General features: G+C 36.2%; 1 protein-coding gene across 1 annotated transcript; it reads right to left on the reverse strand.

Moving 5' to 3' along the window:
* Positions 1-439: 439 nt before the first annotated feature.
* LOC131690693 (spermine oxidase-like) lies at positions 440-8,679 on the reverse strand. Its single transcript, XM_058976623.1, has 3 exons — positions 8,054-8,679; positions 1,232-1,794; positions 440-1,171 (listed from the first exon to the last, which is right to left on the reverse strand). The coding sequence occupies exons 1-3, from the start codon at positions 8,657-8,659 to the stop codon at positions 907-909; spliced, it is 1,434 nt and encodes a 477-aa protein (XP_058832606.1). The 5' UTR covers positions 8,660-8,679; the 3' UTR covers positions 440-906.
* Between the last annotated feature and the right edge of the window lie 4,963 nt (positions 8,680-13,642).

The raw sequence follows: 13,642 nt of genomic DNA on the forward strand, positions 1-13,642 counted from the left end.
TAAATTGCTCAATATGTGATCTAGTTTCCCTACTCCAGGAATGATATTTCGATTTTCGTGAAATAGTTGAGGTGCAACGTGAGTCTGTGAATAATCTTACAAGTATCGTGAAATAGTCCACGTACGACTATGAACAAAATTGCACGAAGGGCGGTATTACACGATTTTGTAAAAAAAAATTCACGAACAGGAATGATAAATCATGACCAATATACCATGAATCGGGAAGTGGTTCGCGAGGCACAGATTGATCCATAAATAATATTTCAAATTTCGTGAAATAGTTCATGGAAAAAATCACGTATTTGGTAATAAAATAGAGCAGGAAACATGATTGATATTTAAGAAAGAAAAAAATGTCTATATTTACATTATGTAAGCGTTACAGAAGAAAAATTAAGCATGATTGCAAAAAACTTGATTTTTTATCATGGTCCTGTTTTCGTAACTTAAAAACGTGATTGTTCCCGAATTCATGGCACTTTATTCACGAATTTGGAGACACCTTTTTCCGCGTACCGAATCTCATGAGGATGTGTTGAACAGGTGGCTATTCCTAAAATCTAATACATTTTCCTTCTACTTTACGAAAAACAACATGCGGTCTCATCACACTCAAGTTGTTTATTGTCGAGATCACAACGGGTTTTATAAGTAACGGTACGAATGTCGAATCATGAACGGCGATTACGTAAGTCGGAAATTTTGCTTGATTTATTGTTTATTGGTGTTACCTTATAGTAAATCTAAAATCACGGAAATACAAATTGATTTTTTTTTGCGTGTAGGAATCCGTCATCCGAAGAATTGAAAATAACTCTACGAAAGGATGAAAGCCAAAAAGACAGTTTTCGTGTCAAACTGCATTCGATAGTTTACTTTTGTGATAAAAATTTGAGTAATTTATTAAGCAGCAGTAAGGGTTGCAGAGTTTTCTTTCCTATGCAAAGTAATTATGCGATCCGCTTCACGCCATCCACTTTCAATAGCTCCATGAACGGTTCCATAATGCAGCCCATTTGTAGCCTCACCAGCAAACATTAGAACCGGCGTTCCCAAACAATCAGTAAGCGGAATCGCCATATCTTTGAAGTCTGTTTTAAGAAGTTTCGTTGCCAACGAACAACATGAGTAAGATCCCCGAAAATGGCAATCGGTAAACCACTGAGTCCTAGGAAAAAAAGAAAGAAATCATGTCTCACATTTGTTTTTGAAAACTAATGCAAGTTACCTTTTAATTTGCAATGGTTTATCGATTTGCTTGTTCTTGAAAAACATTTTCAATAAGAGTAGTATACCCTCCGTCACTTCCTCGTCAGTTAATAGTTCTGCTTGACGACATTCTTTGCCCATGAGCCAAGCCCCCAGAAGCTTCGGCTGACGATCGATTTTGAAAAATGTTGAGACGCCCTCTGTCCACGCATACTTCGAAGATCGTATATTTTCCAATTCCTCTGCATTCCAAAGCAACCCAAAAGTATTGCCCATTTCGGTCCAAAACGGAGTCTCGAATTCTAAGATTACTTTGTTTACTGTTCCGAAGTGAATACCAGTAATCGCATTCCGTTTTACAGATGGTAATTGTGGATTGAAAAGTGTGTGTAAATTTTCTTTCAATACTCCTAGAGAGACTGTTACGATGACATGATCCGCATCATATTGACTTCCGTCGGTGCAGTAGATCGTTACAGGCTGATCAGGGCCTTTATTCCAATGGATTGTTTTGACGAATTTGTTGAACTCTATGTTATTTTCTATTGGGATTGGCTCCGTGTTTTGAGAGGGATGTCGTTTCTGAAATAATAGTCTGATATATAGATAGCGGATAAAAGTTTGTCACAATGTACAACAATTATTGAGGCGACTCGGGTTATACGGTATAACCAGAGACTCTGTTAAAAGTGTATGAAACAACAAACATTTTTGAGCACAGTAAACATGACTTTTATCGGTTGCATTGAAAAAATTTAAAATTATTCTAATTAGCGTGCACAGCACTTTTTAAGTTCTTTTTGTGTTCCCAAATGACTTCAAATTATGGGAGCGTCTGGTTGCTCCTCGGATTTACGCATTCTGTTTAAAATTTGTATGGACATTAGTAATGGAAAATGTACTCTCTTGCATCTTCATTCATACAGATCGCCATTTCACACAAATTGAAATACCAATGCAATCACAGAGTAGTCCAGAATGCGTTTAACAACATTGCCGGAAACTGTAACTTGCTGTGATCTTTTATAAAAATTTTGTTACGATTTTGAAAATAGAAGGGGTAAATTAATCGTAAAAATTTATTCGTCCTGTCAACACTGTAATTGTACCTCCAACATCTACGTTTCAATCCTGAATATTTATCTCAGAAACTGTTCATCGCAGAGACATATAATTTAATATATTTTCGAATTGTATATAGATAGTTGGGAAGTAAAAACAACTGATTTAATTCACCTAACAGTGAGCTCGTACTATTCCGATACTATTCATCACATGGATAATGTCCATCTTTCTCTACCCTACTGTGGCCGTTATACCTACCAAGATACCCATTTTCACTCTTTCTGGAACAACTTTATTCTACCGGATATGGAATTTCAAATCAATTTTTGCTTAGAACTGTTGGGGTGATGAAACACGAAAAACCTGTTTTGATTAAGATATGTGGGGAGGGCATATCGTAGTTAGATCGGTAAATCGATAGCCTAGTAGGCAGCTCACCTGGGCTCGATTCCTAATCCTGCGCATAGGTTAAAGATTTTTCTATAGTGATTTCTCTAACCCGAAAGGTTAAAACCTATATAATCAAAATAAAATAAATAAAAAGATATGTGCTTCTTTCGCAGTGCTACAAGCTGCTCGATTTCAGCGGCATCCAATCAATTCAATTGCAATAACTTCAGTTCAACTGATGATACTAACAATTGGCAGCGCTAAAATGAAAGGTGATAGCCCCAATTATCAAATTTACTTGTTTTTGTAAACAAATCCTGTGGAAACCAAAAGTTATGGCTGTGCTCTACCGAGCGGGAAGGGATTAAACATGTTTCTCACACCAAAAAAATCTAAATTTTATCGTTGACGTAATTGCAAACATGACACAATTCAACAACTAGTAATTCACGAAATGACGAAACATTACCGTGTTCCGTTTAATTTTACATGCTACATATACTTTACATGCGCAATGACATAAAATTACACTTCCTTTCATTCAGAACACTATTTTTTCTAGGTGTGTATATTAGGAGGGATTATGTAAAGTTTTCGTTTTCCGCCAATCAAGTGTTATATACCCAGTACCTTATTCCAATATAGGAACATTTCCCGAGATCAACGATTTTCAGGTTTTAATCATTATTTTCTACTACCAAAAATTATGCCATGCTCTCGGAAAAGAATTCTTTAGTTCAAAAATATCTAATATTTCGCATATTTGATTAAACTAGTTAAAAAGAAAAATGAAGCTTCGAGAAATAGTATTTTCTAGACTAATCACTGAACATGAAAACAATATAAACTTTGAAGTAGAATACTTCTAACGTTTCAATATAGGGGTCCCGTTTCAAAATTTCTGCTGAGATATTTTCCCAGTTTGCGAATAACTTCTGTTGTATTGATCGAAATCGCTTTATTTTTGCACTATCTGATCGGAAATATGTGCACGTATACAGTGGTGCAAATTTTCATTTTCAAATGTCAACTTTCAGCTCAATCAAACCCAACCATGATTCAAATTCAAAGCCTCCCTTAATCATTCACTTTCAAGTTGGCGGGATTTTAATAACCAAACCGAACGTCTTCATTTCAAATTGATGTTTTTTCATTCACCAACCAAAGTTGTCATCTGCTCTGTAGAGGCCAGTTTAGGTTAAATGTTGACATATTTTGCGTTTTCAAGCTTACATGAACAATATGTTCAGATTAGTTTTGCTTGAAAAACCTCGTCAATATTTCAGTACAGAGATATTCATAGGGTCAATGAAATCGAAAATGAATGGAAAATGATTGAGCAGCTCGGCTGTTTGAATGAATGATGCAAACGAAAAACGGCGAATTGAACATAGTAGGGCATGATTTGAGATTTGTTCTTCCTTCAAGCTCAAAACAACCTGGTGAAAATTTGCAGCTCTGCACGTATATTGTATTTGATTCCGTAAAATGTACTATTACTATAAATAACAAAAATAATGTACTTTGTGAAAGTGGTAATTATCAGCGCTGATTGGTCCGAACAATTCAACCAAGAAGCGAGCGTTGCTAGGACCGCCTCTCTGCCATCCAATGAACCGCGACACACATATAAAAAAGCAACACATAACAGATTTATCTGGAATCTTCCAGATTTTTCCCAACTGAACAGACATTCGTTCAAGCCAGACATTTTACCAGATTTTTTAAATTTTTCCAAATTTTTCCAGATATTCTGAATTCTACGTTACAACCCAGTGGGGATACCATTATGCCAGTTTTTTTTATAGCTTCCAGCAAAAAGTCAAATCTCTTATTCTATCAGATTTTTTAAACTATGGAAGTAGTATCGCACAAATTTTGGAAATCTGGGTCTTATTCGATAAATTCACGTTCTATGAAGAGCAAAATGTTTGCCAAATTTCCATGATTTTGAAGACGCTGTCAAATACAGATTTTGCCAGACATTTTTAGTTGAACTGCCAGATTTTCTTTGAAAAATAGTGGCAACCCTGCACATAAGAAAAAATCGTCAGTTTGCTTTCTGACCTCGTAGTAGTTGCTACGTTCTGTCAGCTCGAAGCAATATATTCCATGATTGCCGCCAGGCATCATTTCAATGATGTACAGGCGTACCTGTTTTATGCATACAATGATCACAACAGACCACAGAAAAAACAGAACGCTCTTTCTATCGGAGCTAAATAAAGGAACATCAAGTGTTCGGCGAGAAAGACCCCGCTCTCTTGCTCTTTCAATTATGTATGGCGTTCTCTAATAAATTCACCACGGCGCGCACTCCAGAGTGCACTGCGAAGGAGTGTGCTCTTTTATTACTGAGAACTGACACACAAGTAAAGTTTTCAACTTGTGTAAATTAATCTAGAAATTACTTTTTCTCGCAACTTCATTTTTCTTGTAAACTAGTGTAATCTTATTTACGACCAAAAGATATATGTGAAAAATAGAACAAATTTCACTCGGTGATTAATAACATCAACAGTATTAATCTCAAAAACGATTCTTTGAAAAAGAAAATGAATATGAGTTTCGTGTTCAGCGACCCAAAATTGACTTAGAAAACGTCTTTTTTTCTTAACTTCATGCAGTCACCCCAAAATTTGTAAACTAGTGTTATTGCACTTATCTTTCAGATGCATTTGAAATATTTTAGAAATGTTTCCGTATCATTACATTTTCATTTTATTTTGCAGTTTATGAGAAACGCGTACGCGTATCCACAGTGTCAGGATTTACCCACTTTCCCTTACATTTTTTCGACAATTTTATTTATTCATACATGAAAATTTTTCAGGTATTGGCGATTTGCGGCAAAATCAAACTTAGTCATGCGACACCTATGATTCAGCTCATGAACTGGCAAAGTCATACAGTTTACTTTTTTTCACCCGCAAGTGAGTCGTAGCTTACAACAAAAACTTCATTTTCTTCTCGGAAAAAACTTACCACTGCCAAAATATGAATGAATCGAGTAAGAATTATTCTGAAATTACAGCCATTTGCAACTGTTTCGCTCACACATTTCTTCGAAATGTTATCGGGGTATTATTGTAGTTATAAAAAATCGTTCCATAAATGAAGTTCCAACTCGAAACCGAGACCCAATCAGTACCAACGTCAAACTCCTTCATATTTTGGACTACGTAGGAGATTCAGTGAAGACTATCAGAGAGAAGGATCGACTGTGTATGATACAAAGCTGACACTTTCCTATTAGCCGGTTATATTCTTTCCTCGCGACATCTGGAGAGTTGCTTGAATTTACACCATCTATGAAGGTTAAGCTTAACTTAGGAGGAACGGGAAATGATGTTGCGGTGGCTACGGTGCTCAACAAATTACATTTCGGAACAGCACACATATAGCTCTGCGAATAATATTAGAAACCACTATGTTTTACACCCTTTTCGCAAGATGTTTACTCATCATCTTATAAAATGATGGTTGTCCTTCATTTTCATAAACAATTATCAACAAATCGTATATATAAAAATATATGCACTATGGCAGAACAGAATCAAATCAGCAACACTTTGCTTCCAGTGCTATCTGTGAGCGGTTTCAACGTAGAATCGCCAATAGTTTGCTTCTTTATTGTGAAGCTACGCACTATTAATTTTATGCAATTAAAAGGACAAAAAATAGATGGTCTACACCCACACTCATTTTTAAATTTTGGTTTAATCAGTCAATCTCTTTTTACACTACATCCGTATAGCATCGTGTATAAATAAAAGCGTTTATAAATTCACATGCTTCTCTTTAAGTAATCAGTAAATGTTTATACTGCTATCTCGGCAAACCCAAGTAACAATTTAAGTTTTATAGCATAGGGAGAGATGCCGCTAATTTCTTACAATCGATCCTGCATCAAACTAAACCATTCAATATTTGAAGAAATCATTTCTATCAATTGCGACATGTTTAAAAAATACTGTGAAATGGTTTTTGTCATGAAAAAAATCATCAAATTTCCATGAACATTTAAAAAAAAGGTTATTGCGGGAGAGATGCCGCATGTGCGGGTGAGATGCCGCAACAACTGAAAAAATATGAACAAACGATTTTTTTAGATGTTTTTGTGATTAGGGGTCTTTATCTGAGTTTCATGAAGTTTGATTGCACCTATAAATCTGCCAGCACCTTCATTTTTCTTAAGGGGGTAATACCATTTTATTCAACATTTTTTTATTCAACATTTTAAAAATATTTTTCTTTTAGTTCCATGTGTAACGATTAAGCTGGAGTAACTTAATTAAGGGTACTATTTATCTATATGTTTGTACGAGCGATATATTGGTAGGGGTTCCTTAAAAGCAGTTTTTGGTTGTTTTTTCCAACAATGAATTTATATAACTTTGGTTTGTTCTTGAAAGATTCATTTTAAAAAAGCATCAATTCGTTGAAATTTTCATTTTTGTCCCAAGATTCACATCAATACAAATCAATACGTTCACTAAAATTAGTGCCTGCAAGTTTAAAGAATAAACCGAAGTAAATAATACTTAGATACATATCGCCCGTTTAAATACATAGATAAATATACACATATTCCTTTATGTCACTGTGTTAGGCCCGTTAGTTTGTGGATATACCTTATTAATAACCTATACCTGACGCAAATGATCATTTAAAGACATTCCGAGGTGAAAAAAATACATTTTAGCTACGTATCCTACGCCATCGAGTGCGGCATCTTACCCGCAATTTTGATGCATCTCAATTGTATGGGAGACGCTATTTTCCTCTGAAATTATGGATGACCGTGCTCATGATCAGAATGCCTTCTAAAAGGTCCCAGCTATTCAACCGATACATGATTTACCAAAAAAAAATCGGAAAACTTTCGGCACTCCGTGATACAACTGGACGCACATAATCATTAATAAAATTTTCGTGAGTAATAATAAAGATTATTTTACATCTCCAGTGTTGTAATTCTTCGAAAGACAAACACACAATATCATATTACCGTATAAAAGTGACCCTACATACGAGATATAGAAAGTGCGGCATCTCACCCGACGCGACATCTCTCCCGAAATTACCCTACTATAAGTGCAATCTAAGTTTTAAGAGAGACTTCAAAAGTGCCATAAAACCTCAATTGTTACTAGAGAAGTCCTATTTGTTTGGTGATTTTCTGCGTAATTTTTGTCGAGTCTCAGCAAACAATTGTCGCTTTTACTGAGATCTCAGTGAAAAATGAATTTGCCGAGTGCTCGGCTGTTCAAATCTCGGCAAAGGTTGCAAAAAACTGAGATTCGGCGGAAAAAATAGGTGTGTACGGCCTACTATTTCGTTGCTCAATATACAATTATACATTTTATAAATATGTTTAACATACCATCAATAAATCCAGTATGCTTTTGTAGCCTTTACCCATCCAACTGAGCGCGTCATTGCCTTCGCAATCCTCTGAATCGTCGTCAGTTGGAAAGTCATACCACGAATCGATCGCGATATAACCTTTCTGATAACCATGATAGTACATCAAAAATTGCTGTACCAATTCCCTGTCGATGTCCTTCATTTTCTCCTCGTTGACCTCTTTCGTAAAGCGCTCTGTAAAGAAATCTCCCAAAGTTCCACCATACGCGTAAAGCTCTTCAGATTCGACAATTTTATCAGCCAGCGCCATCAGCCGATCAGTATATTCCTGCTGCACCACTTCACCATTCGATTTCAGTAGAATGTTCCTTTCGGCAACCACCGAAGACTCCAGTAATCCCAATGGACCAGCCATCTCGAACACCACATTATTCTTTTCGCCATGGCACCACTGGGCACCGCAGTCGATTACATTGTCACCGAATGGAATTGTATGCACCCGACCTCCAATTCGACTGGTTGCTTCTAAGATGACAACATTTTTATGCCCATTCTCGTACAACCGAGTAGCGGCTGCGATTCCTGCTGAACCAGCACCGATTATCACTATTCTTGTAGACATTTCTGCTGGTCTGATCAATTTGACTTCTAGTTACATACTATCTACTATGCGAAATGGTTAGCAAAATATAGACTATAGCTGGCGTTGACTTTAACCGTAGCTATTCGCTGATATGATCGTTATCGGTGTACTGTGGATAGTAATTACTCTGACGGAAGTAAGGCGTTTGGAACCACAACCTTTTTGTGGTTGATAAAAAGGTTGCTTCTATTATTATGCATAGGGTTACATCAATAATGATTGATTTTCTATTCAAATTGTCATAAATAAAATCACGTTATGCATAACACTAAGTTATAGCATATCTCAGTCAATATTACAGCAGCAGATTAAATCTTATCAAAGCGACATAGAAATTTCCAATACTGAACAATGTTTTGAATTACAAGTCATTTAATAGTGCATATAAAATTATGTTTAATTTAATTGAAAATTGTGTTAATTAAATTACATGTAAATTTAAGTTACAGTTTATGTAGCACATTTGTTACACTTAAGTAAATGTAAATTTACTGGTTTTATTCGAACTGTGTGGTATATTTTCTGATATTTTCTAACCAAACCAGTTAGTTTCAATTGTGCATCATAGTTTTAAGGTGATCCACTGAATAATCCATCGGATAACTCAGTTTTAACAAAAATGCATATTCGACTGTTATGAATTGATTTTCTAATGGATCCTACTACACGAAAAAAAATGTTCTCAAAATCATGAATAAAGTGCCATAAATTCTGGAACAATCACGTTTTTACGTTACGAAAACAGGACCATGAACAAAAATCATGTGTTTTATAATTATGTTTAATTTCCCTTCAATAAAGCCCGCGTAACTCTTTTTTAGTGGAAATATTTGTTTTTGTTTTGTTAACATCAGTCACAATTTCACGGTTGACTCACCACACATGTGCACATGAAATATTATCCATTGATTCCTGAACTAGTTCATGATTCCTAGTACATAACTTGTGCTTATCTTGCGTGCTTGTGATATTTAGAAGATATCCCTAATCATTGTCAATTTCATGCATCATGGTCATAAAATTTTCACGTAAACTATTTCACAAAATTTGTATGTATGTACTATTCTATGAATCGTCTATATGACCTGCTGCTAGCGACCAGTAAGACGCGCGGGCTGTAGACATAAGCAAACTATTAGGATTTAGAATATTGTTATTCATTGGATAAGGTTCAGTGTGTTGTCTGGGCAGAAAAATGCATTGATCACCAAAAATGCATTATTGAGCCACTAATCATGGTAGTGATATAGTTCACCGCGAAACAGTCACGATTTTATGTTCTTGTTCATACTGTCATGCTACCCCGAGTAAAAAGCGATCATAACCAAATAATAACAGATCGTGATAAGGCGAAGAGAAATTACGCATATCACAATGAAACTGTTATTGTCATGTAAGCTGACCAACTCTGACGAAAAATCCGTACATTGTGCGGACTGTTTGCCTGAGCGTGGTGAACGATTTCGCTTCGCTGCAGTATGGTGTACGGATTTTTTTGTCAGAGTTGGTCAGCTTAGTCATGAGTCACGTCACTCCACGCGTCAAATTTGAAAATAAGCTCTACAACAAAATATCAGGAAAACGTGCGAATAAATTATGAACGTGGTGACTAAAGCCCATTACTCGTGATTAAAATATCAAAAATCGTGACTAACAGCCTGAAATCGTTAACATGAACCACTCTACGCAAGACTGTAAGTGGCCAGCCTAACAAGCTTCCGAGGTAACTTAGAGGGTGGTTCATGCGCCAATCTCAGTTGAAAGACCATCACGTGGTTTAAAGCTGCCCGGCCTTGTGAGACCCCTCGGGAGAAGGTTCAGGTTTTCCTCAATGTAGGAAGGAAGCAAGCTAGCTGATCATAACACGTCCGAGCCGCACGTATGTACTAGAGAAATATCCGAAATGATCGGGGGTTTTCATCACTGGAAGAGTCCAATCTGACCAATTGACCAACCAGAGTTCGATTGGAGCGTGATTCCGGTTGTTATCGAAGCCAACTCCTCCAGCAAAAGGCAAAAAACTAGAAAAGAATACCGACCGAAATTAAGTAGACCCCAAAAACCATCTACCACACGGGAAACCTTACTCGTCGCTGTTGTGCTATCTTATGACAAATGCCATTTTGGGGTAAACTGAGTTAGATATGCCACATTACTTGTCTAAAAAATCTCTACAAAGTGGCGTTTTCAGAATTTTGACATGCTGCTTGGTTACTGATATATAGCGAGAAACGTGCAGAGAAATTTTTAATATTTTTCTTCAAATGACTATGCCTGGGTATTGGCTCAAGTTATATTGATGTATAAGATGTTTTTATGTGTAAAAATATCTGAGGAACACAATGGCTTATTCATTTTGGAAAGAAAAACACACGAATTGTGAGTAAAATGCAGTTTAAGTTTTCAACAGGAAATATAGGATATTTGGCAACACTGTAACCAAAAATAACTATTTTTTCTAGATTCCCTGACTCATTTCCTTCAAAATGCATCTAATCGACTGTTTATAGAGTAAACGAAGCCAAAGATATGAATAAAAGTTAAAAATTGATGATTTTTTTCTATGCAAAATTTTCCATGCACGACTATGACACGCCATACAAATTTTGTCATCCATACACACCTATGACACGTGTGAGTGCGACTTATGTTTACAATTTTAGTAAAAACTCGCAATATAGTCAACCAATTTTCGTAATATTTGAGAGATTAATACAGAATAGATATAAGCATCAATTGTCTTCTCTGAATTCATCCTACCTTTTTTAAGTTCCAAGATATTGAATCTCAAACTTTAAAAATTTCTTTTTCTCGAAATGTGCAAAATGGCGCTTGTCATAAGATAGCACAACAGCGACGAAATAACAACAAAACTTTACACTACATCAAACATTTATTTCTACTTTACAATCGTGCCTAGCTACACATTTTCTGTGGTCGTTTCTTTGGTCAAGCCCCCCACTGCGGGGATGCATTTCTTTTTAAGGATTGCATTTCTTTTTAAGGATTAACTGTACTGCTTGCATTGCATGTTCACACGTCACGAAATCAATCTTACTATTGCTAACTTTGTTTACTAATACTAAAATATAGACTTATGTTTGAGGTGGGATTTTTTATGGCGTGATTAACATTAACAGTAGATACCAAAGCATAATAAATATCAGGAATTTTGTATCTTTCTTCAGCTAATTGCCACTTGGTCAAGTCTCCCCATAAAATCTTGGTCAAGTCTCCCCAACATTAGTTACTGCGTTCAATGTCATGCAATTCTAGTAATAACTATTCCAATGTTCCAATTTATGTAAAATCATTTCACTGCTTCACAAGGATTAAGATGGTGTATTACAAAGTTTGATAAAAAATTACATCATTTAATGCAAATTTATTAATCACGTAATATTTTTTGTAAGGAAATGATTTTTAATTCCAATCTTTTAAAATTACCTTAAGGGATCGAAACAAGTATAAAAATATTTTTGAAAAAAAATTATGAATGGAATAGAAGACGCCATAGCCAAAAATAGAATTTCAAGTCAAGTCTCCCCATGTCCCCCTACTGCACATTGTGCGTGCTCTCTGGTGTTCATTGTTCAGTGCTGTGCGGTGCTAATTTAATTTGCAATCATAGTTTGCGCCACGCTTGGCAATACGGAAGGGTTTTGTCGTCTAATGTGACCACATGCGCATGAACATCACAACATATATTATCACTGTACTCACGACCTAGGATTTCACGTGGCAACGGTGGCGAGAGATGGTGATTCCTTCTGCTGCAGGTGCTGCTGCTGACACCACGCGCGATCACCTTGGATCGAACCAGACGGGCGACGATGTAACGCCATCTATATATTCGGCGCGAGCTAGTTTCTTAGAAACACAAATAGTTTCATGAATCCGAGGTTTATTATTCATAATTTCAGAAAATTTTCTCAAACCAAGTCTCAAATGGAAGGTAAAATATGCAGTTGAGTATTGCGTGGTCGCCCCTCCCCCCTCGCTTTGCCCTTACACCTCCCTCCTTCATCACTCCACTCCCCTTGGACCACCCTCACGCCCGCATTTCCTTCATCCACCCCGTATACCGAAATAAGATGAAGGATTTCTGACGCATCCTCCACTTACACTCTACTAACCCCCCATTCCCTCCACTTTCAAACCCATTTCACCAACATTAAAAAATATAATATCATGAAGATAACATTGAACTCATGCTGATTAAGCTAATTAAATATTATTCTTTTGCCTTTTTCATATAGAAAGGTTATGTAATTGCTCCAAAAACCGACTTTCTAACCGAGGCCCGAGTCTCATATAACATTCGACTCAGTTCGCTAAGATCGCAAAATATCTGTGTGTATGTATGTGTGTATGTATTAGGGTGGGGTAAAATGATTGTTTTTTCAGCACAACACTTTTTTGGTTCCTATTGGGGTCCCAAACAACTGTGCAAAATTTGGGGTCGATTGGTGTTGACCCGGCGTAGCGCATTGCGTTTGAAATTTGTATGGAGATTAGTATGGGAAAACCTACATTTTTGCATTTTTAATTCTACAGACTGCAATTCTTCCTTTAGTATGCAAACAAATAGATAGAAGTATAGTCCAGGATATGCTGAACAACTTTGCCGAAGGATGTATGGTGTTAGAATGTCTCTAAGCCATGTTATAGCTGTTCAAAGTTCGATACATCGAATTAAATGCCAAAAATCATTTTTATTGCCAACACTGCGGGTGTACCAATGGTATTTCATATAGCATTCCAAAATAACATTATATATTTTAGTTTTACCACATTGATATGTTTGGATGAATTATTCAAAAGTCTTAGCTCAATTTCATGAGCGTAGGTAGTTGAGCAATAGGGCGTAGTGAGGGGGGATGGGGGGGCGGCTTTAATATGTAGAAATTCGAACTGAAATGTTGTCGAGTTGGAATGTTCAGATGAATTATTTCAAAACAA

Source organism: Topomyia yanbarensis, chromosome 3 (genome assembly GCF_030247195.1).
Source record: "Topomyia yanbarensis strain Yona2022 chromosome 3, ASM3024719v1, whole genome shotgun sequence".
NCBI lineage: Eukaryota > Metazoa > Arthropoda > Insecta > Diptera > Culicidae > Topomyia > Topomyia yanbarensis.

What these genes read in the sequence shown, in the direction of transcription:
- LOC131690693 (XM_058976623.1), bottom strand. Translation starts at nt 8,659, where the DNA reads ATGTCTACAAGAATAGTGATAATCGGTGCTGGTTCAGCAGGAATCGCA. An exon ending in GCATACTGGATTTATTGATG is followed by an intron (nt 1,795 to 8,053) that starts GTATGTTAAACA and finishes CTATTATTTCAG; the next exon opens with AAACGACATCCCTCTCAAAA. An exon ending in AAACCATTGCAAATTAAAAG is followed by an intron (nt 1,172 to 1,231) that starts GTAACTTGCATT and finishes TTTTTTTCCTAG; the next exon opens with GACTCAGTGGTTTACCGATT.